This window comes from Giraffa tippelskirchi, chromosome 3 (assembly GCF_054371585.1).
Source record: "Giraffa tippelskirchi isolate mGirTip1 chromosome 3, T2T-mGirTip1v1.2.pri, whole genome shotgun sequence".
NCBI lineage: Eukaryota > Metazoa > Chordata > Mammalia > Artiodactyla > Giraffidae > Giraffa > Giraffa tippelskirchi.
The window spans coordinates 34014325-34033215 of NC_137277.1; the positions used below are offsets into that span (position 1 = coordinate 34014325).

General features: G+C 48.7%; 1 protein-coding gene across 17 annotated transcripts in view; it reads left to right on the forward strand.

Moving 5' to 3' along the window:
* GAS7 (growth arrest specific 7) overlaps positions 1 to 18891 on the forward strand; it is a 203031-nt gene that overhangs the window by 88497 nt on the left and 95643 nt on the right. For 2 of the 17 annotated variants that reach the window (XM_081578316.1, XM_081578308.1), the window contains exon 1: positions 537 to 638. The exons of 9 other annotated variants lie outside the window; for them this stretch is intronic. Coding sequence is in view for 3 of the 8 variants with exons in the window: in XM_081578314.1 (XP_081434440.1) it covers positions 17333 to 17350 (18 nt within the window). In the remaining 5 variants the exon portion in view is untranslated. Of the gene's footprint in view, positions 1 to 536; positions 639 to 16791; positions 17351 to 18891 lie in introns of those variants that run through there. 6 more of the 17 variants (XM_081578307.1, XM_081578306.1, XM_081578309.1 and 3 more) reach the window with 4 other exon arrangements.

Below are 18891 nucleotides of genomic sequence, written 5' to 3' on the forward strand. Positions count from 1 at the left end.
TATTTTTACACTGAGTCTCAGAGAGGGGAAGCTGCCTGCCAAATGTCACTCAGCTCACTGGTGCCTCTTGATTGGGTGTGGCCGACAGGTAACAGAAGCCACCTTTGTTTCCAGAAGCTTCCTTGGGAGTAACACAGGCTGCTTCCCCTTGGTCCTTAAGGAGTAGAGCTGCAGATGGACACACCTGGTCAGGTTCACCATACCCCTTCGGTCTCTCGGCCTTAGGTCTGTTCTGGGTAAGGAGTTGGCTTCAAGAAGGAGCTTGTGCAGAGGGCCACAGCCACAGCTGAAAGCAGAGGGGTGACTTCACAGGGAGGAGGTTGATGGAGGACCAGGCCCTTCTGCCGAGCTGTCCCACCCACCCTCGCGGGGGAAACGGCGCAGCTGTCCTGGAAGGCTGTGGACATGCTTACCCGATTGCAGAATACTTACTTTAGTTTTGAATATCATTTGTTTGGTTGCCACAGCAACGTCAAGTCTCTATTTTAATGCTAACCTGCGTGGCTGCAACTTTCTATATATAAATGCTGCTTTGCACAGTGTATTAGCTGATGCCACGAGGAAGCAGCGGATGTGGAGACGGTGGCAGAAAATGACCAGCGGGTCAGCTTTGCAGGAGGAAGGTCTGCGGGGCTGAGGTGAGTGGGCACCCAGGGCGGTGCCACTGGTCTGCGGGGCAGGTGCTCGAAGCTCATTGGAGCAGGGTGAGAGCGGAGCCGGGGAGGCAGCCCCCACACCTGTGGGAAGCGGGGAGGCAAGTCCTTCTTGGACAGCCTCCTGCTGGGTCGGGGAGGTGTGAGTCTTCAGTCTCCACACAAATTCCTGCTTCCTCTTTGCTTCACTGAGTCTGGGCCACCGGAGGACCTGAGGCTCCTGAAAGAGGAGGCAGCCCCTGGGCAGGGTGGTGTCTGCAGTGAGCTGAGTGCCCGTCGGTTTTCTTGTTTTAACTTTGACCCCAGTCTGGAACTTCGCCTCCTCTGTTTAGCCTTTTCTTTCTTCCCTGTTGGGGTTGGGTGGCTCCACATGATGCAGGTAGAATAGTCAGGAGAAGCCTGGAAGGGACCTTGGGAGTCAGCTGGTTCAACTCCCTCACCTCTAGATGAGGGTGAAGCCCAGAGAGGCACATGCTCTGCCCGCGTCACACAGCCGGCCAGAGAGACTGGGACGGGAACAAGGTCCCCCAGGATCTTCTGACTTGGGTACCCGTGCCTCCTGTGGGTACTTCTGTCATGGGGTCAGGACGGCTGAGGGTGTACACACCAGGCCGCAAAGAGGGTGCCCATTACTCGGGGGTGCTCCTTTCTTAAGGTCACAAGTTGGGGAGGGGGCATGTAAGGAACCCAGGATTACATAACAGGATCAGAAGCCATTAAGGCTTCAGGAAAGAGCATGGAAGTTGGAGTCCAGAAAACTGGGATTCAATGGATTCAGCCACTTCCTGTGTGACAACTGTGTCCACTCTTCTGAGGTTGGATTTCCCCAGGGAGTACGGGCATCTCTTCCCCAGCACTGTCGTGGAGGGTCAGTGTCCCAGCTGGTGTGAACCTGTCAACGACCGCACTGGGGCCCTGATGGGGGTACGGCGCCTCTGAGGACAGAGGGGGTTGGAAACCATGAGCATCCACGCGGCTCCGTTCCTCAGTGACAGGGAGAGGCTGCCGCCAGCAGCAGAGGGCTTTGCTGGAGATTGGGTTTCGGGTATGCCTTGAAAATGCACTACAGTTTTATCATCATTTAGAAAGTGTCATCCGGGCACCCTCTTCCATGATATCAAACATTCAACCAATATTTTAAGCGCACTGGATCCAAAACTCGGACCCTGTTCTTTTTTCTTTCTTTATTTTTCTTTGGCCATACCATGTGGCTTGTGGGATCTTAGTTCCCCAGTCAGGGATCAAACCCGGGCTTATAGCAGTGAAAGCACAGAGTTGTAACCACTGGACAGCCAGAGAATTCCCAACCCTGTTCTTTTTATTATTTTTTAAAAAATTTTATTGGAGTATAGTTGCTTTACAACGCTGTGTTACTTTGTACTGTACAGCAAAGCACCAACTCTATTCTTGAAAAGAGGAAATGTGTACAGTTGTAATAATGGGTGCCCACAAGTGATGTACAGTCTGGGGCTGAGAGATTGGAAATGAAGAGATTTCACGTCTCTCTGAGCGGCCCAGGAAAGTGCAAAGTGAGGGAATCCCTTGCAGGAATTTATGATGGAGAGTAGGGGGTGGGTGTCAAGGGGGGAATTTAGAAAGAGGAGCTGTAGAGAGCAGATAAAGCAGTGTTTCTTAAAGCAGGCATCACTAGCCACCCTGTGTCTATAACCTGTATTAACCAGCATGGAAAAGAGGGGAAAACAGCAGAGCACGTTGTGTGTGGTAAAAGCAAGTATTGCTTCGTGAAACTTTTGCTTTGCATGTATATTGGGTTGTGAAATAAAATGTACTTATTACTGTGGGTCAAATTTTCAAACAGACAAACAAAAAAATGACAACTGCTGGCTTGGAGTGGTGACCCAGTGAGTCTGAAGTCTCCTGTGGATGGCTGGGGGGGATGTCCTTTCCAAGGAAGAGCTAGAAGGAGGAAGGATGGGTTCTCAGTGGGGAGAGCCTCACACAAGCATAGTCTTGAGAAGCTGGAGTGATGCAGTGGGCAGTTCAGACAGGGACAAGCAGGCCAACTGGGAGGCATGAGGTCTGGGGTCCAGAGGTGGCATCCCCTTCTCCAAGGACCTGAGGGCAGAGTTCCCTTTGGGCAGATTGAGAAGGATACCTGTGATCCTTGCCTGCTCCCCCTGCACCCTCCCCGGTGGTCCCAAAACACGCATTCCCCTGCCCCGGAGCCTTGCAGAGCTCTGCACTGCTTACACAAGGAATGGACTCAGCCGTCCTCACCCCTAGGCACCATGCTCCAAGAGTGCTGGCTCCCAGCTGCTCAGTGTGTGTGATCCCATGGAGAAGGTGTATCTCTGCTCACTCTAGCAGCTGTGTCATCCACCTTTATACCCGATGGATGCACATCTGTCCTCCCCAAGGCTGTGGTACCCAGTTCACTTTGTCCTCCTCCTGCTCCATGCTTGGCTTTGCCTCTGAACGCCTTCTCTGCCTCCCTGCCCAGCTGGTGGTGTATGCCTCTCTCCTTAAGTTGTATATCAGCTTCCTTACTCACTGACCCCCTTCCAAACCTTCTCATCAGCTGTTGAGGCACCATTTTTCCATAGACAGAGTAGCATGGAATTTCCAGAGTCGACCCTTCTGGTTCCCAAACCTCATCCCATGCCTCTGTTCCAAAGAAGGTTGGAGCCAGGCTGGGACGCTCAGCTCTAGGTGAGATGGAGTTGGTCACACGTTTTCAGCCCTTGGAAGCTGTGTCCTGATACCCCAGAAGTTGGTATTCAGTTCACCCACCAGATGATGTTACTAGTAAGAGGTCCTAGCAAGAGGGTGAGTAATACAGGGTTTTGTAGCCAGCCAGGCTCCTCTGTCCATGGGATTTTTTTCCCAGGCAAGAATACTGGAGTGGCTTGCCATTTCCTCCTCCAGGGGATCTTCCAACCCAGGGATGGAACTCATGTCTCCTGCATTGGCAGGCAGATTCTTTACCACTGAGCCACCTGGGAAGCCCTAATACATGGTAAAAGTGCTAATTATACCTTTAGTCTAGGATGGTGGTATTCAGTTCTTTACAACGAGGGCACCCTCTCTTCAAATGACTGTTTATGCAGGTCTACAACAATTAAAACCGGGAGCTACACACTGGTGGCCAGTGGGAAAACTCAAGTGCAAAACTGCTGGGGCTTTTGGTGGTGGTTTTGTTTTTGTTTCTGCCCATGGTTTCATTGAAAAGTTTTTGAGTTGGTTGCCAACCTCCAAAAATCTATAGATTTTATAGTAAGAATTCAAATCTCCAGCCTCTCTTGCAAAAAGATGACTAGTTATGATGACACTGAGCCCACTGTCCTGCTGGCATCAATGTGCTGCTGATGATGGAGGGTGTTCCAGTTTGACCCAGTCCCCACCCATCCCTATTGCTGCCAGCACTGAAAGCTATAATGAAACAGTTGCCAGTATTTGTGTGATGTTTTTCTTAGGGTTAGGAAATATGAAGTAGACCCTGCACACATGTGTATGAAAAGAAGGAAAGTGAGAGGGCCAGTGGTTTCCAAGAAGGTACTAAAGAATCTCATTTTGAAAGTGAATTTATCAGTCTCCTAAAGATGAATTTTTAAGGAATAGACTTAGAACAGGTGCTTTTTTTTTTTTTTGCCTTGGAATCAGTGGTTCTCAAAGTGTGATGTCTGAACTAGCAGTTGTATCCCTTAGGAGTTTGTTCAGAAATGCAAATCATTAATGGTGCTGCCCAGACCTGCTGAGGGTGGAGCCCAACAGTCTGTGTTCTGATGGTCCTGCTGAAGAAGCTGAAGGCTGAGGACAACTGCTCTGAGGCTCAGAGCACGGACAGGCTTCCAGCACCCTGTGTTGTCACTTTCCATCCTTTTAAGACCCAGAAGGGAGGAAAGGCAGGGATCCCTGACCGAAGAGAAGGAGTTGAAGGTTTCACCTGACACCACTCCAGGCAGAGTTCTGTGCATGTCTTGAGGGCAGGAGGGGTTCCTCTGGGTACACAGTCTCCACAAATCCCAGTTTCCTTTTGTCCAGCACTTCCGTCTCTGCATCCCATTGGGGGCAATCGTGGTGAGGAGCCCTGATGCCTTGGACCATCCTGGGGAGATGCATAGTCACCGGGCTGTCTTCCCAGGGAAACAGCAATGTGTGACCCCAACAAACAAGGCCCGGAAATGAATGACATGGCGAGGGCCCAGGTTGGCTGAAACTTATCATAGATGACTAGGCATTCACAGGCTGGGAGTCCTTAGGTGGAAATGTTAATAATATACCAGTTCTTTTTAACACTCAGAGGTAAGAGCCCATCACAGATGTATATTTCAGCTCTCTCCTTGGTAACTCAAGCTGCTGTCATCATAGCTGATCACTTGGCTTCTGTCCACTTTCTCTCTGGTTAAAGGCTTTAATGACTTCAGTGGACAGCCTAAGTGAGCCAAGAGAGTACATTTTTACCCGAGTGCCTTTACTTGATGGGCACTAGGCCTGTGAGATGCTTGTTTCAGAGACCCTGACTGAGACATTGATGACTTCTTTGCCCCCGGCCCATTTCGTTCATTTATGGTTTGGAGGCCCCTGCAGCTTGTGGTATGTAAAAGCCCTCCCAGCATAAAATAGGTAAACACATGGGCTGTGTGTCTGCCTGTGCCTTCCTCCTTCCTCTCTTCCCCTTACCCTCCCCTTCTTGTCCTGGTGACCCTGGAAAATTAAGAAACCCACTTTCTTAGTGGGCTGACAGTCTTACTCGGAGACTGAAGGAGCTGCATTGATTCAGCAGTACTTGTTGGGTGTATTTTCTTTGTCTGGGGACAGATTTGAGTAGGACTCTGTTCATGTTCTCAGGAAGCTCAGGTGAATAATCTGTGAATACCACTCATCATCGACCCCTGAAAAAGGCAGCTGTGGCAGTGATGAGAGGACCAGCCCAGGGGGAGGGAGGGAAGGTGGGGCTGGTGGGGTGGGGGTTGGGGAGGACATCTCCTGGGAGACAGCAAGAAGTGAGAAGGCTGGCCCACCAGACAGAGCAAGGTGAATCTCCATACTGGCCGGAGCATTAAAGCCAGGCTGAGCCTTACTTCATGGAGGAACCAGGGAGATGACTTGGGGTCAGGTGGGCAAGCATCCACCTTGGAGACAGGACACTGGGCTCAGACTAGTTCTGTGTCTTGTTAGTGGTAAGACCTTGGTTTATTCGATTCTAAAATGAAAATGATTTGATTAAAAAATGAATACTTCTCTCCCAGGATTCTTGTAAAGGTCACATAAGCCACAATAGATATGTTACTGACCCACGATTGACAGCACTTCAGCAAGGAAGAGCTCCGGAGAAGATAAGGACAAATGGTGAAGTGTAGACAAGGGGAATCGATTTTGCGGGGGAAAAGAGACCTGGTCCTTTGTCTTCCTTGTTATCCAACGTGTGTGCTCAGTCATGTCTGACTCTTTGCCAACCCCATGGACTGTAGCCCGCCAGGCTCCTCTGTCCATGGAATTTCCTAGGCAAGAATACTGGAATGAGTAGCCATTTCCTTCTCCAGGGGATCTTCCCGACCTAGGGATCAAACTGACATCTCCTGCCTTGCAGGCGGATTCTTTACCACTGTGCCACCTGGGAAGCCCAACCTGTCTCATTTTTAGGAGCTTGAAGTCAGGGTTGGAAGCATTCTCTTCAGGTGTCCTGGCTGGTGGCAAGAATTCAAATGAAGACGCACGCGGGCCTCTTTGGGAAGGTTGCCAGGCGCTTGTGTAGGGCCCTGTGTAGGTGGGTTCACAGCTCTTGTGCATGGCCGTGTCTGTTTCTTGATCTGGTTTGCTGGCGGTCACCAGCTTCCCAGGAACCCTGGTGGGGTAGGTGTTTCCAGGCCCCACAGATTTTACTGGCCCCTTCTGCTGGTCCCCAAAATCCTAGTCTTTCCCCACAGAACGTGCTGATTGCCTGTCACATGCTGTTCCTCTTTCTCCTTCAGCGAGCTCGGTCTGTGTCAGGAAGGTCGTATGGTGTCACTCTGAGAGGTTAGCCCTCAGGCTGTGCAGCAGGAGTGACTCAGAGTTGGGGACCTCAGCTGATGAGTTTCCTAAAGGTTGCTCAGTGATTTCACGGGGATGGGACAGTATGGAGCACAGCTGGTACTTACAAAGTTTCTTCCCATCATTTCGGCCCTTATTCAGTCTTTGTAAGAGTTTTGTGCAGGGGGTGGTGGTATTTCTGTTTTTGCATGTGGAAAAGAAAAAGAGGTTCAAAGAGGTGAAGTGACTCGCCTGAGGTTATATGGCTGGTACGCAGTAGAACTTACACTTGAACTTCCTCTGCCCTGGCTGAAGGTTAGAAGCTAGGTTTAAGAACAAGCAGAGGCATGTCTGTGGGCATTGGAGTGGTTTGTGGGGGTTGCCTCTTCTCTTTCTTATCTGTGTTCACAGCCCAGACATCGTGCATAACCTTCTTTAGGGAGCCCCCGTCACGGAGCGGAGGCTGTGGTTCCTCGAAGCCTCTGGAATCTTCCAGGCCTCCTTGTTGGAATGGAGCTTTGCATTTCAATGAGTGGAAAAAAAATAAGCAGAAGAGGCTTTGCCAAAAGGGAAAATCAAGTGCGTTTATGACTCCTCTTTGTGTGCACAGATGTTTCCTCCCGGGTCAACCCCCCTTCGCGGGGGCTCACTGGCCACAAACAGATGGGAAGTAGCTCATGGTTGAGCTGAGAGCCAGACTTGTTGGCAAAGGTCGTCTTGCATGGAGCAGTGTGGGGGTCAGCCTGGGGAGGGGTCCTATATGGAGTTTGGCTTCTGCCATGCCATCTGCCCGGACCTAGTTCTCCAGCCCTGATGGCAACATCAGCACCAAGGCTTAGGGCCAAAGATCAAGGAGGAGGAGGCTTGGCGTCCAACCTCAGTCTGCCTCTGAGCCTCAGTTTCCCCGTCTGTAAAATGGCAACATGAGATTAAGTGATCTCTACAGTCCTTCTGATCTCCTAATTATTGTGTCAGCCCTGCATTGGTTGAGTAAGTTCTTTACTGTTGCTCATTTTGTCTTAGTTCATTTTCTTAAAAATAAAGACACCCTCCCCGCGCTCACCAAATCTCCCTGTCATTTGAAAGATAACACTATGAACCCTAATCTGATAAACAGTTTTCCTTTTAGGGGATGGCAAATGAGGTGGGACATGTCAGGGGGGATTTTATTAGCAAATGTTATCTAAATATTTTGTATTCCCTGGTGGCTCAGTTGTAAAGAACCTGCCTGTCAATGTAGGAAGTGTGAGTTTGATCCCTGGATTGGGAAGATCTTCTGGAGAAGGAAATGGCAACCCACTCCAGTATTCTTGCCTGGGAAATCCCATGGACAGAGGAGCCTGGCGGGCTGCAGTTCACGGGGTCGCAAAAGAGTCGGATACAACTTAGCGACTAAAACAACAACAACAAGTGAGATGGGATATATCGAGGGAGATTTTACCAGCAAATATTATGTAAATATTCTGCATAAGGCTATATGCATGCATTAACTCATAATGGAATAAGTTAAAGAGTTTTTTTAAATGTGCTTAAAATGAATATGCTCATTATAGAAAACTTGGAAAATGCAGAAAAGCAGAAATAAGAAAAAATAGTTAGCATTCTTTTCTCTTTTTTTTCTTTGCTGTGCATATTTGTCTACATAATTGGGATCATATGGTACATTTAACATTGTATATGCTGATTTTGGGGGGAAAGGCACTGTTTACGAATACATCTTTAAAATAAAGAGGAATTTTTAATTTTTAAAATTAACTCAAAATTTTGAACGTGATAAAATAAATTGCAACAGCCAGAGGAATCCCACAAAACAAAGAGAGCCTTTGTAACGCTTTCATGTGTTTCCTTTGTGCTCTGCTTGGAGTTGGGGTGGGGGGAGCGTTATTTTCCATAGTTGAGATCATGCTGCATACTCTCATTTCTAAAACTGGAACCACTCAGAGAAGATGATATAAAAGAGGGTTTTGATGGCAGAAAGCATTGGCTATTGGGGGGTTTATGAGTATTTCCTGTTTAAGGGTGTGGAGGAAGATTTGGTTCATTCAGTGTGTTTTAAATATGCAGAAGATCATCACCCAAGTTTTTGGCAGAGAAAGTGGCCCCTGTGATGCTCCCACATCACTTGGACCATGGTAGATGAAGAAACAAAGAGTTTTTGTTGGGTGTGTCTCCCAGCGCATCATCCACAAAGCTTCAGTAGCTCCTCCCGGCCATCAGCTTGTGCTTGGACAGAAAAGGTGGCGTCAGTTACCGATGAGCCCCACACGTGGCCAGAGGCTTCATCTGTACCGGCCTTAAAGAATGTTGCAGGAGAAACTTGTATCATGGTTCCAGGATGGGAGGGAAGCCGCAGAGGAGGACCAAGGGAAATACTTTGTACCAAACCTCTCAGCCCAACAGTCCCCCAGACTGCACAGTTTGCTGGATTTCTGAGTTGGGGAGCAGTGCACTAAGAAATGCATCTAGGAGGTTTCCCTGGTGATCCAGTGGTTAAGACTTCGCCTTCTAATGCAGAGGTGGAGGTTTGATCCCTGGTTGGGGAGCTGGCATCCCACATGCTTCGTGGCCAAAAAGCCAAGGCATAAAACAGAAGCCGCGTTGTAACAAATTCAGTAGACTTCAAAAATGGTCTACGTTAAAAAAAAAAAAAAAAGCATTTATATGGTTATTCCCCTGGCAGCATCTTCTTAATTTTGGTTTCTCTCTCAATGTCTGGAGAGTAAGTTGGTGGTGTCTTCAACTTGCATGTCTACAGGAACATTCCTGTTTCTTTCATGACAAATATTAATATAACTCAGCTGGGTATGTACATCTTGGATGTCTAACTTTTTGGACAGAAACTCACATTTACAGCTCAGTCTTTTCCATCATTCAACACATGTTTATTAGACACCCACAGGGGTGAACAAAACCATGGTCATGCCCATGAAACTTTGACCTCAGGATGTATCTTCTAGCACTTTCAGATGGTCGATGCCAGACCCTGATGAGCTGTGAGCGAAACAAAGCCTCCACCACATGGAGCTTTTTATTCTAGTGGGAAGTGTTCTTTAACTGTTAGTAGGGGCAGAGGAAAAGTCTGGAGAAGGACTGATTTCCTAAATAGCATTTCTCTTGTGTTTGTTGGTGTGCATGATTTTTATTATGTTTTATTATTTTTGTCATTGATTGTTGATTTTAATATATTTGTTCTGGTCTTTTCTAATGGAATACTACTTAAACCTACATTGATTCATTATATCCTTGCTTTTTTTGCTTTTCAGTTTTGGGTGATCCTTTTAAGTTTACTTTGCACTTTACTGATTTAACTTTTAATATTTTTATTTGTCCACAGGTGCTAATGTGGCTTTAAGTGAGCAGTTTTTATATAATCATTTCCTCATCGCTTTTCTTCGTTATGTCATCCTTTCTGTTTTGCCTGTTTTTTTCCATTACAGTTTTTCTGTTCCTCTCTCAGAGGTCACAACTTCTTACATTCTAGCAGTTTCCTGCCATTTTAAATTACTTTTTGAATTACTTTCTGAGATGTGCTCTTCCTTTGAGCCTTTGGGATGGTGTTTCCTCACTCACTTCCCATGTGTTTCCCCTCCATTTAAACTTTCTCAACAAGGTAGGATCTATGTAGACTCTGCGTTATACCAACAGAGTATAGATCGTCTGTCACAGGCTTTGACACACTGTAAACTTGGGGGAGGGTTGACTCCCTTTTCACATTTGCTCACTTGTAGGTTCAGTGATATACATACATCTCCCAGTCCGGTTCTTGTTTTCAGATTGGCTGTCACCTGCTGCATTGTTCCTGTACTGCCTGGTTCTCTGCTCTTCCGAATGGGTGGAGTGCATGAGAAACCCATCCTGGCCCCATCCCCGCGCACTGCTGCCAGGGCACTCTCCAGACTTGACCTGTGGGATCCATACTTCTCTGACTGACCGACACCCCTCCCAGGCCCTGCACCCGCCTGCAGTGCCCGGTGGCTCGTTTTCTGGGAATCTCTGTGCCGAAACGGGTGGTGGAGAAGGAGGAGCCACTCTCAGGCTGCTTCTGAGCCACAGGGGCTGGCTGTTCAGTGCTCGAGTGGGCACAGATCCTGTGTATCACATCAGGGCCCCAGAACGGTGAGGGTGCCGAGTGCATCTCAGATTAGACACGGAGCAGCGAAGGTGTGAAGGGCTGTTTCCCCTTTCACAATTAGTCTGTGCTTTGTACGATTTTCTCCATTCACTCCACTGGCCTTAAAGGTTGTTGTTGTTCAGCCGCTAAGGTGAGGTCAGGTGTCAGGTGTCTGACTCTTTGCAACCCCGTGAACTGCAGCACACCAGGTTTCCCGGTCCTTTACTATCTCCCGGACTTTGTTCAAACTCATGTCTGTTGAGTTGATGATGCCATCCAACCATCTCATCCGTCCCATTCTCACCTTTCTCCTCCTGCCCTCAATCTTTCCCAGCATCTGGGTCTTTTCCAATGAGTCAACTCTTCGCATCAGGTGGCCAAAGTATTGGAGCTTCAGCTTCAGCATCAGTCCTTCCAATGAATATTCAGGACTGATTTCCTTTAGGATTGACTGGTTTGATCTCCTTGCAGTCCAAGGGACTCTCAAGAGTCTTCTCCAGCACCACAGTTTGAAGACACCATTTCTTCGACGCTCAGCCTTCATGGTCCAACTCTCACATCTGTACATGACTACTGGAAAGCCCATAACTTTGACTATACAGACCTTTGTCAGAAAAGTGATGTGTCTGCTTTTTAATACATTGTCTAGGTTTGTCATAGCTTTTCTTCCAAGGACCAAGCATCTTAAAGGTTCTGGAGGATTTTTTCCTTGGATTCTGATTGCCACTATTTTTGGAATTTTCGTGGCTTGGGTGGGTTTTACCTTTTTTCCTCTTATTGCTACTTTAGCCCAAGGTTGACAGAGGTGTTCACAAGGCTTCTCCTTCCCACAGGAAGTCTCCTGCATCCCTCTACTGTCCTCTTGGACCTCCCCGTGGTGATTCAGCCCCATACCAGGGCCCTCATTCCTGCAGTTGTGGTTATGTGGTCACTAAAGAATTCCCGTTTGGTTTTCTGGGATTCAAAAAAGAACCTCCTAAACCGCTGCCGGGATGCTGCATACTAGTTTTACACATAGCCTGAGACTATGTTTCTCCAACTGGGCTGAGTTTACAACTAAGATGATGTGGAGATAAGTTTTAAAGTTCCACTGACTTCACTGTGTAATATAAGAAAGAATCCAAACCCAATCAAATCCATGGTTTTTAGATATTAATGCTTCAGGCCAGGCTAAATTCAGGTTCCACGTAAGTCTGTTAGAAAGCAATTAAGGAGGGACTTCTGTGGTGGTCCAGTGTCTAAGAATCCACCTTCCAATGCAGGAGACCAAGGTTCGATTCTTGGTCGGGGGAATTAAGATCCCACCTGCTGCAACTATTTAGCCTGCACAATCTAGAGCCCATCCTCCACAATAAGAGAAGCCTGCATGCTGCAGTGAAGATTCTACAGCCAAAACACCACCACCCACCAGTTAGGTAAATCACAGTGTAGCTGATGCATGATGATGGAAAAGATTTGATAGCAGAATGTGAGTGACTGAGGTCTGGGAGATGCTGAGTGGGGGATCCCATAGGTCTAGAACTGGATCTGTTAAGAGGCCTTTTAGACAAACCAGGTGCCATTTCTGATTATGTCCACCTGATCTGGGGACTCCTTTATGATGGGGACACATCTCCCTTACGAGGGGCCTTGGACCCCACCATGTTGAGTGCAAGGAACTGGCTGCCAATCATTCCACAGGAGCCATCGTGTGGCCTGGTGGGCTGGGCTGGCCACTATCTACATATGCCCACGTCCTCTTTCTTGCTTTCTTCTGAGTGACATCTCTCTGAATGTCTTCCCTCACTTCCCTGTGCATCCTCATGCTCATTGACACCTTGTGTGCCCGTGTTCAGATTTCCATGCCCACCTTACTTCCATATTCGTCTTTCTGAGATTAGCAGGGGAAATAGCCTCTCTGTAGTCAGCAAGCACTTTCTTCATTATCTCATGTGGACACTTAACTCCACATTTCTTCTTAAGATCCCCTCCACATCACTTCCTGTGACTCTGATTCTCAGAACCTGCATCCGTTCATTCCCCATCATGTAGCCCCTGCGTATGAGGCACTGTGCTGGTTTGGAGGGGAAAGAGATGAAGACCTGGGTTTTTTTCTTTGCCTTTAAGAGTCCTGAGAGAGGCCCGAGGGGATGGAGGGCATGGAGGTGGGATGGATGCATTCTCCTGCTACTGGAATGTGACACCCCCTTCTCCCACCCCAGTAGGTTCCCCTGTGCATCCTTTCTACATGAACTCAGCATTGACCTGGAGCAGCAGTGCCCAGTCGTTTTGGCACAGAGTTTCCTCGAAGACAATTTTTCCATGGACTGGCGTAAGGAATGGTTTGGGGATGATTCAAGTGCATTACATTTATTACACACTTTACTTCTATTATTACTACATTGGCTCTACCTCAAATCATCAGGCTTTAGATCCTGGAGGTTGGGGACCCCTGACCCATAGGATTTCACCACCATCTCCATGCAGGTGCTCCCGTTCCATGTGCCAAGGGCTGGACTCACCACGGCTGCCCAGTGATCACTTTGAACTTGGACGTGTCAACAACAGACGCCACCACAACCCCCCAAATGGCTCTTAATGGCCGGATCACTGGGCGACTGGTTCTAGCTTCCATTGCTCCCTTTGGAGTCGACCTTTACTATTTCTCCTTCCCCTGACATCTCATCCATTGCTGAAGCTTATTCTACTTCTTACTTAGTGTCTTCCTGCTCTGGTCAAGCCCTTCTTTTCATCCCTGCTGTCTGGCAAGTTCTGTATCTTCTGAGGAGCCACCCCTCCGCCTCCCAGATGAAAGTGCTCTGCCCTCCTCTGGATTCTGAAAGATCCTATTGTCCACCAACTTATCAGTTGATACTCCTTACAGACTCCTCTGTACGGTTCTTCTTTTCTTTTTTTTTTCCTTTTAACACTTGTGTTTGTCTGTGGCTTATTACCTTCCAAATTTTTAGAAGTCAGGTCCTACATATAATACTTGTCTGCGTCATCCACAGCATTCAGGAAGGGGTCGTTAGTAACTTGATTACTTATGGACTTGATTAGTTATTAGTTGCTTGATGGGTCAGGTACCCAAGGGGCTGCATGTGAGGTGGGGGGTGTCTTTGAGACTCTGTACTGGAGAGACTCCACGGGCTGGTGAATAATGTCTCCCTTCATCACTCTGAAGCATTTAGAAAAAGTGAGTCATCACCATCCCCAGATGTTCTTTCTTATTAATTATCATTACAAGACAACACAATTTGTCCAACGGGAGTCCCACAGCAAACGTGGCCTATTTTAGTTGACAGCATTCAGCTCGACTGAAACAAAGAATAATTACAGAAGGGTTGGTTGCATCTGACTCCGTTCAACTTGGGGAAAATGAAGCTTGGTGGAAATGATTGTGGGTCTTTTTGCTTTTGGATCATGGGGCTCCATAGGTAGAGACATACTTATTTTCAGGGACCAAAAGGAGATGAACAATTTGTGCTTTTTCACAGCCAACTGTAATGGAGGAGGATTATTCGTAAAGCAAAAGAAATATGACTTCTGGATTGAATGCTAGGATAACCCCAAACAGGAAACCTATTAGAATGTGTATATGAGTGAATGTTAACTTGGGTGAATCCTAAAGACCAAAATCTCTGCAGAACTTTTTATTTCTGCTCTAGTTCAGGTCAGAGCAGATCAACCTCCTGGATTATAATGGCCCAGAAGGGCCCCTTGCCACTGACTGGAGAACCACCATGATGGTGATTTCTGTGTTTCCTTCGGCAGGGCATTATTGTCTGTGGTTGTATCTGCTCATCTTTGTGGTGCAAGGTCAGAGCCACATCGGGGCTGAACAGCCTGAAAAGGATCCCCTCTTTGCTGTTATAAAACCAAGAAGTCATGGGCTGTAAAAACTTCCATTGCCACTTTAATTCCAGAAAACCAGAGGGCTGGCACTTCCCTGGTGGTCCAGTGGCTAAGAATCCACCTTCCAACGTAGGGGGCCCAGGTTCAATCCCTGATCAGAGAACTAGATCCCACATGCTGCAACGAGGAATTTGCATGCTGCAACTAAAGATCCTGCATACTGCAATGAAGACCGGAGATCCCGAATGCCGCAACTAAGTCCTGGTATGCTGGAGGGGGTTGCCATGCCTTCCTCAAGGGAATCTTCCCAACCCAGGGATCGAACCCAGGTCTCCTGCATTGCAGGCAGATTTTCTTTGCCATCTGAGCCACCAGGGAACCCCAGCCAAATAAATAAATAAATACATGTATTTTAAAAAATCAACCCCAGAGGGCTTGAAGGTAAGGGTCTTGGCTGTCTAGGTGCAAATGAAGTTTGCTCTCATCTTTTCCTAGGTGGGAGCCCATTTCCAGGAGCAGAGAAGGACCTTGCTCTGTATTCCAGGGCATGGCTGGTCCCACAGCTCAAGGTGTGGGTTTGCGCCTGGTCTTCCCTCCCAGCCACAGAAAGGAGATAATCCAACAACCAGGGGAGGACCCTCACCTCTGGATGTGTGCTCACTTCTTTTAGTGGCTGGTTTGGGACCATTTTACAAATGTAGATGTAAGCCTATGTATAGACTGCGTGCATGCATGTGCTCTGCTGCTAAGTCGCTTCAGTCGTGTCCGACTCTGTGCGACCCCATAGACGGCAGCCCATCAGGCTCCGCCGTCCCTGGGATTCTCCAGGCAAGAATACTGGAGTGGATTGCCATTTCCTTCTCCAGTGCATGAAAGGGAAAAGTGAAAGTGAAGTCGCTCAGTCGTGTCCGACTCTTAGCGACCCCATGGACTGCAGCCTACCAGGCTCCTCCGTCCATGGGATTTTCCAGGCAAGAGTACTGGAGTGGGGTGCCATTGCCTTCTCCGTAGTGTCCAACTCTTTGCAACCCCATGGACTGTAGCCTGCCAGGCTCTTCTGTCTATGGGATGCTCCAGGCAAGAATACTGGAGTGGGTTGCCATTTCCTTCTCCAGGGGAATCGTCCTGTCCCAGGGATTGAACCTGGGTCTCCCACATTGCAGGCAGATTCTTTACCATCTGAGCCACCAGGGAAGCCCAACAGGTGTTTTGAATTTGCATTTCCCTGTTTCCCTAATGACTAGAGACATGAATGTCGTTTCACTCGCTTCTTGGCCATTTGTGTATCTTCTTTAGAGAAATATCCTTGTAAAATCAGGTTGTTTGTTTTTTGTTGTTGAGTCTAAACTTTTTTGTCCAGGGAAGCTGCAGCGCCAACTCCTTCAGCCCCTGCTGATGATAACAACATCAACAGGAATAACTCACATCTCCCTCTCACTGTGCTAAGTATTTACATGGATTCTCTCCCCCTTTTAATCCTCACAACAACCTTTTGGGAGAGGTACTCTCCTTCTTTTACAGTTGAAGGAACCGAAGCTTAGAGATCTTGCCCTGTGTGTCACATCTAGTAAGCAGTGAACCAGAAAAGACATGACCTTGATCAGACTGTGTCCCTAGTCAATAGTACTGATGTCCCAGCCCCAGCCAAGGGCCTAGCATTGAAACCTTCCTACTTAGACACTTCATTCATGCGTTTGAGAGAAGAAGTGATAATTGATAGGAAACTACCCAGTCCTTGGGACGTTGGTCCCTCCGGAAAACCATATTTACTTCAATGTCAAGAATCAGTTTCTGAAATCCCTAAGATTTGCATCTGAAAGCGAACCCAGAAAGGCAGGGCACTTGTAAGCGCTAAAACTTCAGCTGTTCCGAAAAGCTTTGTAAGTGGAGTGACAGGATAGATTCACCAAGGTGCCAAGTCCTTGCCGAATTCATGTCATTGTTGGAGGCAGTGTTGCTCTCGGAGTCCAGTTGTTTCTTCACGTGAAACCAACAGATCTGTGATCCCCAGGCTGTTTTCGTCTGAGATGCCTGGCATTGCCTCCTCTTTTATCCTCTATCTGTCCAGGTTTGGGAGTGATGAGGGCAGAGTGAAGGCAGAGGACCCTCATCTTGTTTCTCCGGGAGCTGCAACTTTTCAGCCCTGGACGGGTCTAATATGGTTCTTTGGGAGGGCATTCTCCATCCTTTTTACGTTGGTTTTTATCTGGCCTTGGGTTTGCACAGCTGGGGCCGGAGCCGGGGCCAGAGCCGTGACTTCGGTTTGGGAAGAAGTTGGCGGAACATTCCCTTGCAGGGCCTGGGCAGACCCAGGGAGTCCCGCCTAAAATACAGTGGACAAAGGAGCTCTTGTCCACAGGCCTGGGGGTGGGAGGCAACTGGTCAGTGACACAGGCTTGGCCATTGTGTGTCCTGACCTCAGCCAACTTTTTTTAGCTGAGAAAGGGGAAAAAGAGAGAGTGCAAAAAAAAAAAAGAGAAAGAAAGCCTCCAGACCCTCTGCATCTGGAAAGTCCAGAACACGTCGTTGATTTCCTCACAAGAGCTGGAGCAGATTTGTAAGGAACTGTGCAATGTAGTGGGTTCTTTGTGAAAGAAGAGCGGTGTGAAAAGCCACAGGAACACCCTCCGGGCTGCCCGGAACCCTGACCCTGGGGTAGTTGCCCGCCTGGGCCTCATTTCCCACAGAGGGGGCCCATGGTGAGGCAGCTGGCAGCCCGGAGACCTCACACAGGATCCTGAGTTAGCGGCCCCCAGAGAAGATGAGCTCGCCTCTGACGGTAAGACTCGATCCCGCTCACCTGCCGACATGTGGGCAGCTGGCTTTTCTCTGCATGTTTCTGGGATGAGTTCGTCATTGCAGAGAGGCAGTTCTGAGAACCCTCTGAGATACAGGCTCCCAAATGCTGAGCTTACAAAGTCTGGAATGTCAGGGGCACCTTTCATGGGTCTGAGGCCAGAGTGATGGGGGGAAGGGAAGGTATGGGTTGATGTTTGAGAAAGCAGGGAAGGAGGGGAAAAAGACGGAAAAGGGAAAGTTTGTGGGGCAGAGGTGCGGGGAGGGAGTCTTGGCTCCCTCTTGCTACCTGGGAAGGCGGTTTAGTTCAGTGTGACGGAGAAGCAGTGTGGTAACGTGGGTTTTTCTATGATGGGGATTAGAGTTCAGGCCTTGCCTCCACTGCCTAACTTCTCCCACATCCTGGTTTCTGCCCACCCCGCTACCCCCTACTCCATGACCCAGTTCCAGCTGGGACACTGGGCAATAAAAGTCCATTAAAGGAGCCAGGTCCCCAGAAGGTAGTTGGGTGTCTGCCCAGTTAATCCAGTATCGACACTGGGGTTCCAGGCTGGGCTCAATGCTTCTGTTCAACTTGGTGGCAGCGGCAGTGACCACCCTAAAGGTGATGGATGCTCTCCTGAGACTTAGGAGGAAAACAGTCTTCTTTTGCCAACCTTCCTGCCTCTGGAAGTTATATCCACCCAGCTTTCTCTGGAAAGAGGGACCTCTTACCAGCTAAGACCTTAGTGATCACTGTGTTGAGGCTCTGGACAGCTGAGGGTGAGGGGATCCAGCTTCTATGGAAAGGCTCACCTAAGGGAAAAAACATTCCTCCAGTACTTTCTACCCCCTTGGCTGGGTCAGAACCAGCATCTCTGATTTTTGGCATGGCTTCTGATAGGGTCCTGCACCTGTAAGGAGGAGGAGAGAGGGTGTTTGTTGGCCTCTGACTGGTCATGTGACCTACTTTCAAAAGTGCATCTGAATTGCCCAGGACCTTTCCAATGGAGAGCCTGGCTCTAAGGTGGGGCCCGGGGCCCTGCCTTTCTAACCAGCTCGCAGAGGACTCCCTGGCTGCTGGCCGAGGGACCACACTTAGAGAAGGACCGTTGTAAAGAACCCAGACACTGTCAGTCCAGGGCCGACAGCTACCGTTGCTCAGGACCTGGCTGCAGAGTGCTGGGCGGGTCTGGCCGTGGCTGTGGGTGGCAGCAGAGAGGTTTACAGGGAAGAAGGGATTAGCAAGGAGATGAACACAGAGGGGCATTCAGGGAGCGGGGAGGAGCCCGGTAAAGCTCTTGGCAAGAGAACGAGGTGTGTGGGGCACCAGCCATTGGCGGGTTACAGAGTGAGTGGTGAGCAGAGGCTGCTGTCTCCCGGCAGGTTCAGAACAGTTTTTCCAGAGCCTGCCTCGTATGCGGGGCGAATTCTAACTTCGGATGTCTAGAATCTCAGAACACCAAGTGGTTGTCTGGTTCTAGGCAAAACAGAGAGCAACCATGTGTGGCTGTAGCAGTGACAGGGCAGGGGCGGACATGGGCC